The sequence below is a fragment of the Miniopterus schreibersii genome (genome assembly GCF_964146895.1).
Source record: "Miniopterus schreibersii genome assembly, chromosome: 21".
In the NCBI taxonomy this organism is placed as follows: Eukaryota; Metazoa; Chordata; class Mammalia; order Chiroptera; family Miniopteridae; genus Miniopterus; species Miniopterus schreibersii.
This window is the reverse complement of record NC_138123.1, coordinates 9,918,167-9,936,248: the sequence shown is the minus strand read 5'-3', so window position 1 is coordinate 9,936,248 and position 18,082 is coordinate 9,918,167. Positions and strand designations below refer to the sequence as shown.

General features: G+C 40.0%; 1 protein-coding gene across 6 annotated transcripts in view; it reads left to right on the top strand.

Annotated features, from left to right (window-relative positions):
• The window catches only part of SDCCAG8 (SHH signaling and ciliogenesis regulator SDCCAG8), a 157,210-nt gene that overhangs the window by 4,104 nt on the left and 135,024 nt on the right, over nt 1-18,082 (top strand). For 4 of the 6 annotated variants that reach the window (XR_013997863.1, XM_081123961.1, XM_081123964.1 and 1 more), the window contains exons 2-6: nt 6,178-6,330; nt 7,056-7,141; nt 8,190-8,303; nt 11,738-11,863; nt 16,655-16,795. Coding sequence is in view for 5 of the 6 variants with exons in the window: in XM_081123961.1 (XP_080980087.1) it covers nt 6,178-6,330; nt 7,056-7,141; nt 8,190-8,303; nt 11,738-11,863; nt 16,655-16,795 (620 nt within the window). In the remaining variant the exon portion in view is untranslated. The remainder of the gene's footprint in view (nt 1-6,177; nt 6,331-7,055; nt 7,142-8,189; nt 8,304-11,737; nt 11,864-16,654; nt 16,796-18,082) is intronic. The other 2 variants (XM_081123963.1, XM_081123962.1) reach the window with 1 other exon arrangement.

Genomic DNA, 18,082 nt, shown 5'->3' with positions numbered 1-18,082 from the left:
ACGGCTGAGAGCCTGGTTCCCACTCCAGGCATCACTCGCAGACCCCTGGATCTCTGATGTTCCTTCCGTCAACACTGGATTGGACCATGTGAATGATAATGATTATGTTTCTCTCTAGTGAAAAATAACAGTAAAGAGTGGAAACTAGTTCATAGAAAGTGAAAGGTTGAAAATGGAAATAAAATTATAATGTGGGGGGGGATCCTGTTCTTTGTAAATGGATCTGACTTGAGAAAACCGAAGATAAGGTCAATGTCCTGTGTTTTTCTTGTATGTGATTGGAGCATCTCCCCAGAGCCTACAAAGTGTGTTTTGCCTTCCAGCGAAGGGCTCACATCTGCAGAAGGCCTGTGTGAATCTTACTAGCCAATAATTTGCTCACGGAATTAGTCAACGGTGATATCATCTGGGCCTTTGGCAAACTTACAAAAATATGTGTGCAACTTAGGCAAAAGGTCTTCTTTATCTCAATTTTACTCCTCAAACTTGTCTTTCTTCTGTTGCTTCTCCTTCCGCCCTCCTTCCCCTCCTCCTTCAACTCTGCCTCCTTTGCTTCCTTTTTGCTCTTCTCGAATGTTCTCTGAATGTTTTTATATTCTACACACACACACGTTCTCCACAGCTAATGTTTGCTTATTTGTTTGTTTTACTCTCATCGGCCTCATTGAGACCAAGACAGGCAACAATATGATAAACTGCTGGAGCATTTGTAATGAAATGACAAAATTATTTTGGTAATTCAGTGCAGCCTGAAACATCTCTGTTTTCTAAAAATCAAAGAAATGGAATGGTTTGGCTATTAAATAAGGATTGGTAATGCAAATAAAACTTGTAAACATCTGAGTTCAGAAATAAGTATTAGTAATGCAAATAAAACTTGTAAACATCTGAGTTCATTTTTTGCTGATAAAATTTAAATTACTTATATTCATTTTATGCTTTATGTACTCATATGGCTTTTCTTAATAATTTTAACTTTTATGACCATTTTTTCTAATCAGAATAAGAAAAAGCCAGGAAAATTCCAGTTTTCTTTCTCTACCACTGATGAGATGAAATAGGCAAAAGATAGGACTTACCAGGCAACCTTGATGATGACTGAGCTTCATCAAAGCCCACTGGAATATTTAAAGAAATGATCACCACCTCACTGGCGTGGCTCAGTGGTTGAGTGTCTACCTATGAACCAGGAGGCCAGGGCACATGCCTGGGGTGTGGGCTCGATTCCTGGTGAGGGGCATGCAGGAGGCAGCCAGTCAATGACTCTCTCATCATTGATGTTTCTCTCACTCTCTCTCCCTTCCTCTCTCTGAAATCAATAAAAACATATTTTAAAGGAATGATCACCTAAGGGCACTCTGAAAAATGGCCTTAGAGTATAACAGTTGCTTCATGTGTTAGGCCTTGAAATGAAATGAAGCTAAATATGAATTCCAAGTCCTTGATCACAGTGGGTAGAGATATAACACCTGTCTGGACACCTGGACCAGAAGCGCCCCAACACCACTGCTGTGCCAGACTAGCTCACTGTCCTGCCCGCTTTTCATCGAGAGGGGGCTGCAGTTACAATGTAGTGGTGTGGTGGCTTTCATGCACATCTCAAGACTGAACACTAGCCACCTTGTTTGACTGCTCTAAACCAGTAGTTCTCAACCAGAGCGATTTTTCTTCCCAGAGGACATTTGGTGAGTCTCGAGACATTTTTGTTTGTGAAACCTGGGAGGGGACGAGTGCTACTGGCATCTAGTGGGTAAGGGCCAGGGATGCTGCTAAACATGTACAATGCAGCCCTTTACAAAAAAGAATTATCCACTTGTCAATAGTGCTGAGGTTGAGAAACCATGATCCTGAAGTAAGGCTTTGCTCACAGCCCTGGCTCTTCCAGAATCGTACTTGAGATAATTAGTTAAGGATACAGATTGTGTTGGCTGCTGATTTTGCCTGTGTGCTGCCAGTGTGGCTAGGATTACTTCCTTATCAATGGAAAGTGACAGGTGCATATGTCCTCTCAGTTGGTGCCAAAAAAATACCAGGTGTATCCCTCACACTGCATCTAGCCAATCTCCTTGATTTGCCAATATCCATGCATCCATCATTCATGATCTTCCAGACACTGCTTTCTTAAGATGTTTGCATTCTTGCTCGGATTAGCTTTCACTCCTGGCGCCAACCACTTGAGCACATTTGTCAGCTATTCAGAGTCTTGTGATAGTATAATCTTTGAGATTTTTTTACTTTCTATATACTATTTTAATCTCTCTCCCTATTGTCATTGCCCTTGACAAAGCTGGCTTTGTCTGATTTTGGATTGCACTGTTTATCTTGGTTGTACTGCCTGTCAGTCCCTTAGCGAACAGTGACAGTAATCTTCTGAACCAGGCTGAGGCCCAGTCAAGGGTGGCCAAACACATGTATCCCTTATCTCACTCTGGTTTCTGCTTGTCTGCCTTGGTCTGAGCTTGTTTGGAGAACTGTGGCGCATCTCTCGTCTCAGCCCAGGGAGGTCTGGGTGATTGCATGTTTTCTCAGAGACAGCTGGGCGCTTCACAGGGTGTGTCTCCCCGTCCCTGTCACCAGGATAATTCCCCTTCACATCTCCCGGCACGGATGGACAATGGAGAGATTAATAATTCACAGTATGCGTGATGATCCTTCCTAGACTGGGCCATATTTACCTTTTGTTCAAAAACATCTTGATGAAGAGAGGCCTAGTGGTGAGCCAGGAGTTAGAAGTAGGGGCACTGGATTATAAAAATGAATGACAGTCTTAAATTGTCAGCAATCAGCAGCTGCATAACCTGCTCAGTGTTCATCGTACTGGCTGATGTTTGGGTAGTGGACAAGCAGACATATTATTCACTCACCCTTATGTTCATGTGATTTCGTGGGACGCAGAGGTGCTGTTCCTGTTTGTATTCATAATTAAGTTGCCATCCAGCCCGTATTTGGTACTGGGGAGAAGAAATCAGGGTGCACTGTGAAATACCCTTTCTGTCCTCTGGGGAGAGAGAGGAAACGAGTGTCCTTTCTTGCTCTCTCTTGGTTATAGGCAGATAAAGCTGTGCCCATTAGCAGTGAGACCAGGAGTCCTTGGAAGCTCCTGTGCAGTCTGGTTTCCTTTCGTGTAAACAGCAGGCGCTGCCTCTGGGGGGCAGTGTTCCGAACGGGATTATGGGGCCTTGGGTTGCAGGGGCTCCACTTGAAGAGCAGTGGCCTTGCATCTGTCTAGACCACGGGGCATCATCCCTCAGAATTAACTCTGGCTGTCTAAGTGCGTGGCACATGTTTTGAAATGTAGTATTGAAATAACATCAAAATATCACTTCCCCTTATCGATATCTCAGTATCTCACATAATACTATTTTCATAGTGCAACTGAACACATCTTCGAATGGTATAAATTCTAAAAGATTAAACAAGACATTAGAAACATTAGAAAAGGGATTAAAGGGGCTTATCAGACTCTGCTATCACTGTAATCTGATGAAAGAACTCTACCTATAGGGACTTTCAACTATGCAGTTTTTTTCAGATTTCCTTTATTTTTCCTAATATAGCTTATTAGCTTTTAGTCAGATTAGGTATAAATAAATAATTACCCTTTGTCTTAGAGGTGAAGTCATTCGATAGCTCCACAAAGCACACTTTTAATGTTAGTCACACCGTGTTTTCTTTCTAATGGAGGCCATAGAGAGAAGTGCCCTATTCATAGATGTAAGTGCATAAATCTAAAGCTCTGTGAACTAAATTGCTTACCATGTAACACTTTGATTTTCTCTGTCCATTAACAAGTCTCTTCAGAATATACACAGTTATTGGAAAACTACTGCTGCTGCTTATTTTGCTAAAATCAGGAATGCATCTTCTCTGGACTCTTCTCAAACTCAAGATGAGTAAGAGGAGGGCAGGCTGGCTTCGTAATCAGCACCAAATTCCTGTTAGAGAAAGGCCTGTGTGGAAACAGGGTTGGTGTGGAGAGAGATGTAGCGATAAAGTCACTGGGTCTCTTGTGGAGATGAGTAATAGCATTTCATCATATTAGTGTTGAACCCTCACCTAAAAGATCTGTTCGCTTTAGTTTCCAGGTAGAAAAATGAGTTTCTATAAAGTGAAAAATCTAAATTAGAGATTTTGTAATATAAAGTGTATTTTAGGGTGTATTTTCTTCTATTAAGTTTGGTGATTTATTTTCTGTTCCATACTTTGAAATTAATGAGCTTGGAAAAAGTGGAACCTGTTTTTCAAGGTCATGTAGGATATATGTTTATAAATGTATTTCCAGTGATAATTGGTAATGAAAGCATAGGTGTTTTGTAGCTTTCTTAGGGTTCCCATACAGGCAGCAAGGAATAGGAGCTTTTTTCCCTGAGGACATAAGAAGAAATAGGTATAAATTGTCAAAGAAGGGCCTAGATCAGGCGAGAATAAGAACGTCATTGTCATCATTGTTGGGAGCTGCTCTTACTTAGGGAAAGTACCATCTCCTCTGAAGAATTTAAGAATTGTTTGAATGGAATCCATTTGAAATAGATAACAGCTGCATGTGAACTTGCGTGGGAATTCGTTTTCTAACATAAATTTCTGATATATATATGTACATATATATGTAAATTTTTGGTAAATTAACTGAGTTAAAAAAATAACTTTCACATACAGATATCAAAATTTGAAAATGGTGATTGAAATCTGGGTCCCAGCTCTAACGTACAAAGAACATTTTTTGTTAGATTTTTACAGTTCTCTGATTTGGAACCAGTGAATTTAATCATGAGATTAGAAGAAATAATTAAAAGTTTAAACCTCAAAAAGAAACTGGACCTTCATTAATGAAATAACCAGTTGATTGTGTGGTTCTCCAGTTGCCATGCATGTAAAAATACCCATTGAAGTAGCATAGAATGATTAGGCATGTCATCACTGCTGCCATCAGTATAATTTTGTTATTAATGCAAGACTTGGATCCTTTGCTGAAAATGTTTTTGGGTTAATATTCCCCTGATAATTGCTTCAGGTATCTATTGCTGTATAACAAACCACCCCAAAACTTGGTGGTTGAAAGCAACAACTAAAAGCATTTCAGCATCTCTCACAGGTCTGTGGGTTATCTGGACTCAGCTGGGCAGCTCTTAGGATCTCTTTCATGTCATTGCATTTAGATGGCCTCTGGCACTGGAGTCCCCTCGAGGCTCCACTGGGCTGTTAGCAGAGCTGGGCTTCTCTCCTCCTCATGTGGCCTCAGGGCCTCTCCTTCCTACATGGCCTCTTCATAGCCTCACCAGTGGGGTAGCCAGACTTCCTACTTAGTGGTTTAGGGCTCACAAAAACAATCATTCCAAGAGGGAGGAAGCAGAACCTACCAGACCTTTTAAAGATGAGGCCTGGCCTGGCCTGTTCTAACTCTACTGCATTGTATTGGTTAATGCCTTAGAAACCTGATCACTTGCCAGGTGGGAGAGGAGACTAGGATGGGGCTGGGTTCCTTGGGGACCATTTTTAGAGATGAACTACTATAGTAATATGCCTTAAAATTCTTCTTTTTAGATTTTAACTATGTGCTGGTGAGTTTAAGCTTCAATTCTAGGGATGGTCAGTTGCACTAACCAGGGATTTCTACATGAAATGCAGCCAGCCAGCAGTCCATATGAAGGGCTATACTACAGAGGTTGCCACTAGAAGCAGTTTAGTTATTCAAATCTTGATGACAAACTAGGCCAGGCAGTTGGCTATCTCTTGGCGGGGGAGGGACGTGAGGCCCACAGGGACAATGAGTCTTCTCTGGGCAGATGCTTGGTGTGATGGAGTCCCTCTTGTCAGTTCTGCCCACCCAGCCCAGTGTCCCCAGGTGGAGTAGGGGAGTCTTAGGCCCTTTGACTTGTTGATCATTGTTTGGGGCTGTGGGTAGGGGTGGAGCTCTCCCATGCATTCTGTCAGGCAGGTAGTACTGTATATAGTGAATGTCAGGGACCTTAGAGATCATCAAGTCTAATCGTTAACCTATGAGCTTAACCTCCTCTCACTTCCTCTAGCACATTCCTCAGCAAGCTAGAAACAGAACTCGGCCTTTTTCCATAAAGATCCAAAGGATTGCTTCTCCTTAAGAAACTGCCTTCTTGAGTAGGTAGGTGTGCACGTGGTCGCCCAGATTTCCCCAGCCTCACTTTCACCGTGTTGTTGCAGAGCAAGCAAGTGAAAGCATTCACCAGCTGAAATGTTCCCTGAGAAAAGGCAATGTCACTGCCGGAGAAGATTCACTGGATCCTTCTTTTGGCACCAGTGGAGGAAATGAGGACACTGGGACGGCCTGGCACGAACTACAGCACAGCCATGCCGGTGAGTTGAGCATAGCCCTAACCTGCGTGACCCACAATGAATTCTTTAAACTCATACAGTAATGACTCCAGCCCATCTCCACTCTATGGCTAGGATTTTATTCCTGGAACACAAATCAGCTTATATAATTTCCTTGCTTAATTTTTTCTTTGACCTCCCAATGCCTATACAGGCCAAAGTTCAAAATTCTTGGTATGTTATAGCAATATTTCCATAAGATGTCTCCAAGCTACCTTTCCAGCCTTACTTTTCTAGCCTCCTTCCAACCATCCACCTTGCAAGACATGTTCTAGTCAGACCAACCTACTGGCCGTGCTCCTATGCCTTTTTCCATGTGCCATGTCTTCTGGAATTTTTCTCACCTTTTTCTGCTTAGTGATCTCCTGTTCATCCTCACAGTGTTATCTCCTCTGTGAAAACAGGCACAATTAAAAAAAAAAAAAAGACAGGCACCATTAGGTGCTTCCTGTTTTTATAGCACTATGTATGACTCCAGGTCTACATACAAACTCATATTATTTTATATCTATTAGTGTAGCACTCTTGCCCAGTGGATTCTTAGCTCTTCAGTGGGAGAGATTTTCTCACCTTTTCTTCGCATCCCCAGTTCCTGATGCATAATATGCGTTTAAACAATATTTGTTGGATGGATGGAAGGATGGGTGGGTGATGATAAACCATGGATCTCAAAAAAAGTTACTAAACCCAGTGCTTCTGCCCTGTAGTTAATCAACTCAAAGCTTTGTTGTACCAACAAGCGGTTAAGGAAAGTGAGGTATCTCCATCAAGAAGACGAAAAATTTCCCCTCCAGTAAGTATCACATTTGCAACCCAACAAAAGCATTATTTTCTAACTATGTTTTCACTTTACAGTGTCATTTTGGTAGTACATGTTGTACACCAGTTCTGAGCAGGGCATTCTACTAGTGTAAAGTGTTAAAAGAAATCGTCTTCCCTCCGATTATTTTAGCTGCAGAAGAGAGAGTCCCACAGGGACTCCCAGTTTTTAAATTTATTATTCACTTGAAAAATGTGAGTGAGCAAATAGTTTGGAGAATTTACTTTGCAACTATGAGCAAATATAAAAAAGGAACAATGTATGGAAAAGATTAGCCATTTCTTTTTTAGAGGGTTATATCTGTATTTGATCTTTTTTGGAATTTACTTAATTATAATTCTAGCCATCCTTTGTAATGCTCTTTTATTGTGAATGTCAAAACCAAAGTATGTAATATTACTCTACATTTAAAAACACATGGTTATAAAATTGTGTGATACAAGAAGTTAGACTCCATTTCTTCTGAAGTTGTTTTTTATTGCCATTGCTTTGACGAAGAATATGTTTCCTGATTGAAGCAATGTGGTATGTTAGAGGCTAAGATGGGTGTAAGGAGCTGTGCGGGAAGGATTGGCCAGCTTTAAATGGCTGGAGTAGTAGTGAAGATAGACTTTTACCCATTGACACACACTTGGCAACGGACACTTGTCTAATGAATCCCTTCTTCAGGGAGTGGCGCTGCAATTTTAGCTGGCACTCCTCTTTCACGGAAGTTTCTTAAAGGGATTTGTCCCTTTATTTCAGCAGGGTTCAAACAGACAGCCCATCCCAAGCCAATTATAGGGACCCCAGCATTTGTCCATTTGCAGTGTGCTTTTATAACCACCTTCACTTCCCATCTTTAAAATGTTCATATCCCTGGATCTTATCTATTTGTGGAATTTATAGGATAGAGAAATAAATACTATTAGCTGCATGTGACCTAGTCTGTGTTTATATGACATCTGAATTGAGTATGGAGGTGATATTCATTGATTTTTCCCCTAAATCCAAACATGCTTGGTTGTTGTTTTTTCCTTAGAGGCCATCAGAATGTGAGGAAACCAATATGCCTACTATACATAATCTCGTCCCTATCATCCATGATCAGTCCCAATACATTCATCATTTAGAGGCAGAAGTCAAGTTCTGCAAGGTAAGCTTCTCATTCAAAATTTAAACCTACCTAAATGAAAGTTTATGTTAATGATGCCTTGTATGAATTTTCTATTATTAGTCTTCATGTTTATAGCAACATGTTGACAATCACCACGCTTATGTGATTGGAAAGACTAATGTGTGTCAGGCTTAGGGATTATACCCTTGAGTATGTCGTTTCTGATTGCTTAATTTCCCAGGATCCATAACTAAAGTATGCATAATATTTTGATAATATGATTTCGTGTTTCAGAATTTTTTCTTTCCACTCCATTTACTTTAGTCCAGCTGATGGCAGATGCTTTGGAATAGTAATCCCAAGCATTCCCCCACATTTGTCAACCTATTGAAGCTGGTGTGCAACAGGCAGGGACTTAAGCTATTAGACTAAGTCTGCCCCCTTGTCAGTATAAAGGTTCTCACCTTGACCTTGAATGATGAGAATGGCCCATGGGAGCACTGATAACAGTGATCAGGAAACCAAATGTGTTGCCTATGGCTGGAAACACTGAACAGTTATATTGCTTGACTCTCTGGAGTTTAGTAATGCTATTAATGCCATTGGAGCCAAAAGTATGTTACTGTTTTAGTTTTTCTTTCTCTCTTTCATTTTTTATTATCAATGCATCAAATCATGTGATATTCTTATAGTAGTTACTGATAAATTTTTGTATCCTGTCCTTACCCCATTGAGTGTTGTCAGTGGTGTGGATTTTAGAGTATTAGAGGTGTGTGGTGGTGTCTCATTGTTTTAATTTTAATTATTCTCTGGTGACAGAGACTCCCAATCTGATAATTCCAACGTAATGAACTTTTTCCATCTGCTTATTTTTCATTTATATATCTTCTTTGGTGTATCTGCTGAGGTGTTTTGCTTGTTTTTTAATAGGGTTGTTTATTTTCTTGTTGCTAAGTTTTAGGAGTTCCTTTTTATTTTGGATACGTCATTTATCAGACATGTCTTTTGCAATTCTTTTCTCCTTAGTCGAACATAATTCTTATCTTTGCTTCTCTATAGATACAATTCCCCCCAACCCCACCTTCTTTCTTTAAAGATTTCCCTTTTGTCTCTGATTTTCTGCAGTTTGATATGCTTTGCCTAGGTGTAGGCTTTTTGGTGTTTTCCTGCTTGGTGTTCTCTGAGCTTCCTGGACCTGTGATTTGGGGCCTGTCATTTATTTTAGAAAATTCTTGAGCATTATTGCTTCAAATATTTCTTCTCCTTGATCTCTTTCTTCTCTTTCTGGAATTCCCATCACACACATATTACACCTTTTGTAATTGTCCCACAATTCTTGGATATTCTGTTCTCTCTCATTCTTTATTTCTCTTTGCATTTCCGTTTGGGAGGTTTCTACTGACAATTCTTCAAGCTTGTTAATTCTTTTCTTGGATGTCTGCAGTCTACTAATGAGCCCATCAAGGCATTCTTCATTTCTATTACCATGCTTTTTATTTCTGGCATTTCCTTTTGATTCTTTCTTAGATGTTTCATTTCTCCTCTTACATTACTCATCCATTCTTGCATGTAGTCCACTTTTCCCACTACACTCTTTAGCATATTAATGATAATTATTTGGAACTCCCAATCTGATAATTCCAATATCTCTTCCATATCCAAATCTGGTTCTATGCTGGTTTAGTCTCTTTAAATTATGTTTTAAGTCTGTTAGTACACCTTGTAATTTCTTGTTGAATACTAGATATGATGTACTGTGTAAAAGAAACGGAAGGAAATAGACATTTAGTGCGAGGTATTATGTTTATTTGGCTAGGAGTTAGGCTGTGTTTACTGTTTGCTGTTGCTCTAGGTGTGAGAGGTAAAATTTCCTCTAGTGTCTTGGTTTTTGTCTCCCCTCTAGTCTTTGGACTTCCCTTGGGAATTCTTCTAAAATATGGTGTAAGATGTGCAGTTATTTTAGTGCATCCCCTGTTATTATATAGGAGCCCTTTTGATGTGGTGATAGATTTGGGAGCATGGGAAGCATTCTCTAGTCCTGTGATTAGGTCTGTTTTCTAGTCTGCCTGTGCCCCCTTGGCCTTGACTTTCACAAGTGTTTGACAGTCTTCTTCTCCCTTTAAGTGAGACAGGAAGGCTAGAGGGAGCTAGAGATGGGTATCTCTCTTCCCCCAGTTCAGTTAGGACCTGAAAAAAACCACAGTTACTTAGGCTCTGGTCAAATAGTTTCTCCCAAGGCAGGCCTAGTTAAGAAGAACAGAATGCTTTGGGCATATTTCAGAATGGCTGCTTCTCCTCTCCTGCTGGTGGAAGCATGAGGGGATATTTCTCTAGTGTTTGCTATAAGAACCTGGTGTCCTAGAGATAAAACTCACAAAAGTGTAGGATTTTCCCCCTCCCCCAACACTGGGTCTCTCTAGAGTTAACTCTCAACCTTGTCTACAATGAGCATTTCATCAATTACACATTCCATGTCCCTACACCAGCACTCAATCCGCTGGAAGTTTCTGCTCATGGGCTTCAGCTCTGGTGGGTGGTGGTTCTCAGGAGCACCTGTCTGTCTCTCCAACATTGGGGATGAAAGTTTTTCTTGTGACTTCAGTTCTCTGATGACCCTAAGAAGAGTCATTGATTTTCCAACTTGTTCAGCTCTTTTCTTGTTGTGAAGGTGGGAGTGAGATACTATGTGCCAGACCCAAAATTGGAAGTCTGCAATATTTTTTAAATTACAGCTTTCAATGACAGCTTTGGTTTTCTTTTCTGAATAAAATAATTGAATGGAATTTGCATAATAGTTTTTGGTTACACTAGTAATGAAGATTAAGTTAAGTATTGTACCATCAATATATCAATCATTTTTGACATTTTTCAGAAAATGAGATGCCACTCAACAGCTATTCTAATTGTGACTTCTCTGTAATTCCTTATATTACACCCTGCAAGGCTAGTATAATACTCTTTAAGAGTTCTCCACCAAAGTATTTCATTCATAATTTCCCTCCATCTGGCTACCAGTTCATAGATAATCATTATAAAGTTCCAGGCCTTTAATCGCAGAGACCTGTGTTTACTATTTAGTCCTATGTCAGTTTTCAACCAGATATCACTATTTGAGCATGAGTAATATATATCTTACCTTAGTTTTCAGCAGTTTACCTCATTCATAAAAGTCTTTTAGATAACCCCTTTAATTAAAGCCTTCTATAAACCTTAATCCCTTGGAGAAAAAATTGTCAGAGACCACACACTTCTGTGAAAAGACCATTAGCAGGCCCTTGACTACACACCTCCAGCCTTCTCTTTGTTTGTTAACTAATTTTGTTTGCCTAAATATAATTATAGTACTTCAGAAAATGGATAGAGAGCATAACTCTTCCATGCTTTATACCATGTTGAATTGTCTTGTAGTCAACAAATAAAAACACTGCCTAAAAATGCTTAATGTATTTGGTATCCATTTCTGCTTTTTGCAGGAGGAACTCTCTGGAATGAAAAATAGGGTGCAGGTAGTTGTGCTTGACAATGAACGGCTCCAACAAGAGCTGAAAGCTCAAAGACAAGAGGAAGCGATGAGGGAACAAACACTTCTGGATGCATCTGTGAGCATTTTTTAAAACCACAATTGTATTTTTGTTTGAATGTTCCCTCCTGCCCCTCCCTAGCCTCCTGACCTGCTTCGATTTTCTCCTTGAAGTTTGGCAAAAGCACTCTGCTTATATTCACTTGGGACCTCAAACATTAAAATTCACTGGGGTGGGATGAATCCTCAAATGAAATGTTGCAGTGATGCCTAATATCTGCTCCGGTTTCCTCTCTGAGCATACTGTTTATGCTTTTTCCATATGGAAAGAGCTGGGCTGAAAGCAGGAAGCGTGTTATATGGGAAGTTTTTGTTAAATCCAGAAACTGTTCTAAGCTGTCACTTAGGTCTCTGTTATATTTCTCTAAATTTTTCTTGAGCTCTGAATTCCACTGAGTCCAATTGGCAGCGTGGCGAGGCAGAAAGAACACTGGCCTGAAGGTCCGAGAATCAGAATGGTCGTCTTCCCATTGTCTCCAATAAACCAGGTGTTCAGCAAATGCTGTAATTTTATAAGACTTTCACACATGGCTTAACCTCATGGGCCCTCTGTTTGCTTATTGGCAATTTGAGAAAATTCACCTATTATTAGCAGTTTTCAGTTTTTAATGTGAATAACAATCCCTTTGGATACTTGTCAGAGCTCCATCCCCTGAGAGTCTGATTCAGTTGGTCTGGGTTTAGTCTTTGAGTAAAAAAACGTGAAAATTTAACAGGTTGAGTCTTCGAGTTAGAAATAGGAAATTTTAACAAGTTGCCTAAGTGATTCTAATTTAGAGGATCACATTTAGAGCCACAGTGGATGAAATGATCTCTCTAATTCTCATGATGGTATTTAAATCGTGTTTAAACTTAGTATCTCTTTATGACTTGTCAGAGATACTTGTCCCTTGAAAATGTTTTTCATTCTTGCAATGGGATGCAGTTAATCAGAGCTTGTTCTGCTTTTTGAGACAAATTCAGCTTTCCAAGGGGAAGTTTTCATGCTTGCTTGTTGCAGCTTTGCTTTGCAAGGGCTTTTGGTGGTTTTGATGTAATTGTAATTAGTAAATTAGTTCTGTTAAGAAAAAATATGGCTTAATGTTTTACATAGATGTCCTCTAATTCTTGTTTGTGAAATTGTTGAGGTTTCATTTATAATCCCTGACTTCTATGTGTTAGAATTTGCTCTTTAGAAGCAGCTGATTGTGTTAACTTTGAATAATGAAGAGACATGATTAGTATTTCAGTTTATTTTTCTCCAATTACATTTCAGTTTATGATCAGCAATTTTCTCTTCACTGTATGTCTTTTTCTAAATAATTCTATCATTATATTATTACTATCATTAGTTAAAAAGTCCATCTTAGTTGCATATTATTTTACTGTCAATTTGAAGATGACACAACCATACAAAAACTACTTAGAAGTAGCTCATTTTAAAAGTAAATATACTCTTTTGCTTTTCTTCCAAATGTGTAGTCACTTAGCAAACGGTGACTCAGTTATTCAGAGGCTTCAATATTTATACAATGGCAAAGAAGTGGGAGAAGGGGAAGTGAAGCGAGAAAGGAAATTAGGCAGACAAGTGAACCAGAGGGCAAGAGGAGTGAGTAATGCAGAGGGGGAAGGAAATGGTGCCGATAGCACACGTGCTTGGCCTTGGGAACAAAGGGGACTTGCTAAGGAAAACTGCAGCCTCCGTGAAAGAAAGAACCAGCTCCTGGAGAGGTTTTGCTTTTTCTACACATTCCCATGAGCTAGAATATAAGGCAAATGTTGCCATGGTTGTTGCAGATGTGTCAGGTGACCTTGGTATCGATTCAGTGTTAGCCGTCTGTGCTGTTCTGTCGTCCCAGTATTGTCACCCCCACTTTGTACTTGTGTAGGTGAATCGAGGCATTTCAGCAACCCACGCAGGCTGCTCTATTAAGGAAAACGTGTGGAAATGTAAGTGAAACTTTTTAGAGTATCTTAAATATAAACAGCTCAAAAGAAAGTATCTTCTTTTTTTCTGAACTCTTTTTAATGAGTCTATTGCCATACAAATGGTAGATCTTGTCAAAGCTCTTGGTGGATTTGAATATATAGATTTTCAGTGTTTCTTAAGGCCTTCTTTTGAAAAAGAATTTAAATCGTTATATAGCAATAATTACTATTTACTGATGACTACATGGTTATGATGTTCCAAGCACTATACCAAGCACTTTATTTACATTATATTATTTCACTTTTACATTAGCCACACAAGGCACTGTAATTATGTCTCTTTTCACATGAGTAACTTAAGGTACACAGTGGTTAAGTGACCAAAGTAACTGGTCTAATGTCACAAAGCTAGAAAATAGCAAAGCTAGGACTCAAACATCCACCCATCTAGCCTCCAATTATGCTACCTGTTTGCATAAATTAGTAATAGCTTGTCAATATTGACCCAACCATCTTTGTTTGCTGGGGATAAAAGATTCCCCTCGGAAGAGAAGAGCCTCCTCATAATCTCTGAGTTTTAACCTTGGGCTTGAATGGTAGCCTACGTGACCTTTAACCTTTAATCTGTTTGACCCAGAAGTCAAAGAAGCAAGCAGATTATTTTTAAAAACTGAAAACGTTTAAAGAATATTTCATTTCCATGTTCACTTCTCATCACTTTTTCTTATAAAATTTCTCTTCATGGAGGGCTTTTTGTGAGAGTTCAAAAATTACAATAATATTAAAATAGGCTTGAAATTTCGGCTTGTGTACTCATTCAAAGATCTAGGAGATTTTTTTTAAGTAGCAAACTTCTGAGCCATTTCTTCCCATGTCTAGTCTCATCCCCTTCACTACCAACCTCTCCCCTCAATTAAGAAATGAAAGGTTTTCAGCGATCTTCAGGGATGTAACTGTAATTAGGTTTCTAAAACCTTGGTCAGATACCATTCAAGTTTTTAAGAGCTATCTGTGAAAGAACAAAGTGTCAATTAGCCCAGCACTCCCTTCCAAAGAAGGACAATGCTTACATCATAAGTTAGGGATCTAGGGTCTCCATGCTGTCTCCAGCTTCTCCATAGGAAATTAGTAGCACTCTCTCTATTGCTTTATGTTTACATTAGAAGGCAACTTTGAATGCCATCCGGTCTTGGGAGGTTTGTCTCTATCTACGGAGTCAAGGTCAAGCTTATGATGTCATGCTTTCCAGGACCTTATTTGACCTAGCTTCACCTCCTGACACCCATCGCCTTGTGCCCCTACCTCTAGTGATGCTGAATTGCCTGAGTCCCCTGCAGCCAGCCCATTGCACGCCTCTGTGACTTCTCTCATGATGTCCTCTTTTCCTGGCAAGCCCTTCCCACGCAGCTTACTCTTATTTATCCTTCAAGATGTCATACCAGTGTCTACACTTCTCCAGAAAACCTTCCTTGAATCTCCCGTTGCTCTTAGTGGCCCTCTTCTGTTCCGGCATGGTCCCCACGCACACCTCTGGCCTGGCACTTAGCTTATTAATTGAAATGATCTGCGTAGGTGTTTGTCTCCCTCATTAAACTCCTTGACGGTAAGATCGGTCTTGCTTATTTTTACCCTCTGAGCTCTTAGCACAGTGTCTGAAGATAGTAGGTATTATACAGAAATGTTTGCATTAGACGGCCCTTCCAGAAGAACATGGAACAGAATCTCAGAATTCTACTTTGGAGGAATTCTTGACCACATTCTGCACCATAGGACTCTGCAGTAGAGTTCTGTGTGTGCGGATCTGTCCTCTCTTGTGGGTAGTAATGTATTCTTGAGCCCTTAGCAAGAGTTCAGTTGTTATTTGTTGAATTAATGTAAGTATTTTGGTGCTGGTTGCACACATAAGTCATGCAGATCTTTGGGCTGCTTATTTCATTGAATGTTGAGAAGGTGCCGAGGTGGAAGACTGACCATGGGTTCACCAGATTCTATCTGGGGACCTGTTTTTTTTCTTTGACGAATGTTGAGCCAATACTTAACAATGTTTCAAATGAAAAGCCAGATATCTGGCTTTTTTTTTTTTTTTTAATTAAAAGGTATTTTGGAAATATGAGTTTGCATTCACACATGGCAGCTACTGACTGGAACTGGTAATGGCTGCTTCTTTTAGATGGTTTGTTGTGGTCCCTACCATTCCTTTTGAATCCTGGGCATGCAGGCTACATGTCAGTTCTGATTGTCACCATGCCCTGTTTTACTTATTGAAGATAACTATTTTTCTGGAAAGGCAGAAAGCATAGTGGTTTAGGGCGTGAACTCAGGAGCCAGATGGCCAGGGTTCAGATCCCAGCTATGCCACTTACTAGCTCCTTCTTAGCTCTGTAACTTAGCAAGTGACTCTGTGTGACTCAGTTTCCTCATCTATCAAATGGAGATAACGATGAAACTTATAGGGCTGTTGTAATGATGAAATGAGTTAATACGTGAAGCCCATAAACAGTGTTGGGCACAAAGTAAACGCCATATGTATTAACAACTATTATTAGTCACGCCTTTAGGTAAAGTGGGAAATGAAAGGCAAACTAAGAGCGGGCTGTGTGTTTCAAGAGTATATGTCCTCAGAGAAGTTAAGGGGCAAGTTCGTTTGTGGACTACATGACTTCCAGGCCTCTCTGCTCATTTACATCATTGCCTGTACCGGTAGGAACTTGACTTTGTAGTACTTGCTGTGGAATATGACCCCAGTAGCTGGAAAATGTAAAATGATCATTGGTTTGTAGTTGGGAAGCATCTGCTTTTTTAACTCTTTCATCCCAGATAAGAATCAGTATTCCATTCGTCAAGCATGCATGTTGACATAAAGGGAAATGTTGACGGCAGTTACTGGCACATTTTATTTTAGGGAAACTTGCAGAATTCTTGGATTACAACAGGTGAAGATTCTGGGGTGCAGGAGGCTGCCAAGAAGTCGTTGTCCCATAGCAATGCAGAGAGGATCAGCGCCTCATCTGCTGATGAGGCTAAGAAGTGGAAGCTAGAGCTGGTGAGTATTTGGGTGCTCTTCTGTTACGCATCTACTTTTTCTGTACTTTTTTTTTATTGTGGTAAATATACAAAACATACAATTTAACACTTTAATACTTTTAAAATGTACCGTGTTAGCATTTTAAGCGTACAACTCATTTGCATTAGGTGCGTTCCTGGTGCTGTGTAGCCGTCAGCACTGTCCACTGTCCACTTTCCTGTCGTTCCTCACCCCCCACAGCTAATCAGTATCTTGACTTTTAGGGAAATTGCCTACGCGTGATCCTTAACCATTCTAGCTCATTTTTGCCTGGTTTTTAAACACTGTGTAAATGGGGTCACACAGTATGTATTTTTTGGTGTCTGCCTCATTTTAGTCAACGTTATATTTGTTAGATTCATGCAAGTTGAATGTGGGGGCAGTTTGTTCATTTTCATTGCGGGGTCTACGGTATGAACATAGACAATTCATTCATGCAGGCTGCTGTCGATGCGTGTTTGTATTGTGTCCAGTTTGGGGCTATTGTGAATGTTTGTGCTGTGAGCATTCTTTTATATGTCTACGGTGTGCTTTGCACACATTCATGCTGGGAAAGTGCCTTGAAGTGAAACTGTTGGTCTTGGGGTAGGTACGCGTGTGTATGTTGACCTTGAGGAGGTTAGGGAGAACTTTTCCAAGGTGGCGCTTACCAGTTTAGACGTCTCTCAGCAGCACGAGTATTGCTCATGTTCTTGCCAACACATCATATTGTCAGTTTTTCACTGGGCTTGTAGTGCTATCTTATTGTGATTTTTACTTGTGTTTCTCTGATTACTCATGTGATTGAATGTCTTGATATGTTTATTGGTCATTTGATGCCCCCTTTTGTGAGGTGCCTGTTCAAATAGTCTACTCATTATTTCGAGTCATCTGACATTGTGTTTTGAACTTCTTTGTATGTTCCAGACACAATCCCTTTGCTGGTTGTATCTGTTGTACATATATTTTCCCATTCTGGGACTTGCCTTCTCTCTTGGTAGTTTTCTTTCCTCCTCTCCTTTCCTTTCTCTCCCCTCCCTTCCCCTCCCCTCTGTTTTGCTCCCCTCACTTTCTAAGTCCTCATTGCCGGTGTAGAGAAAAGCACTTATGTATATTTTTGTATTTTGACTGACCCCGCTTTCTTTTGATTGGTGTTAGCATGGTATATTTTTGCTGTCCTTTTACTTTGAACATATTTGTGTCTTCACGTTTAGTGTGGGTTTCTGGTGGCAAACATGTAGCTGAATTTTGCTTTTTTATCCAATCTAACAATATCTGCCTTTTTAA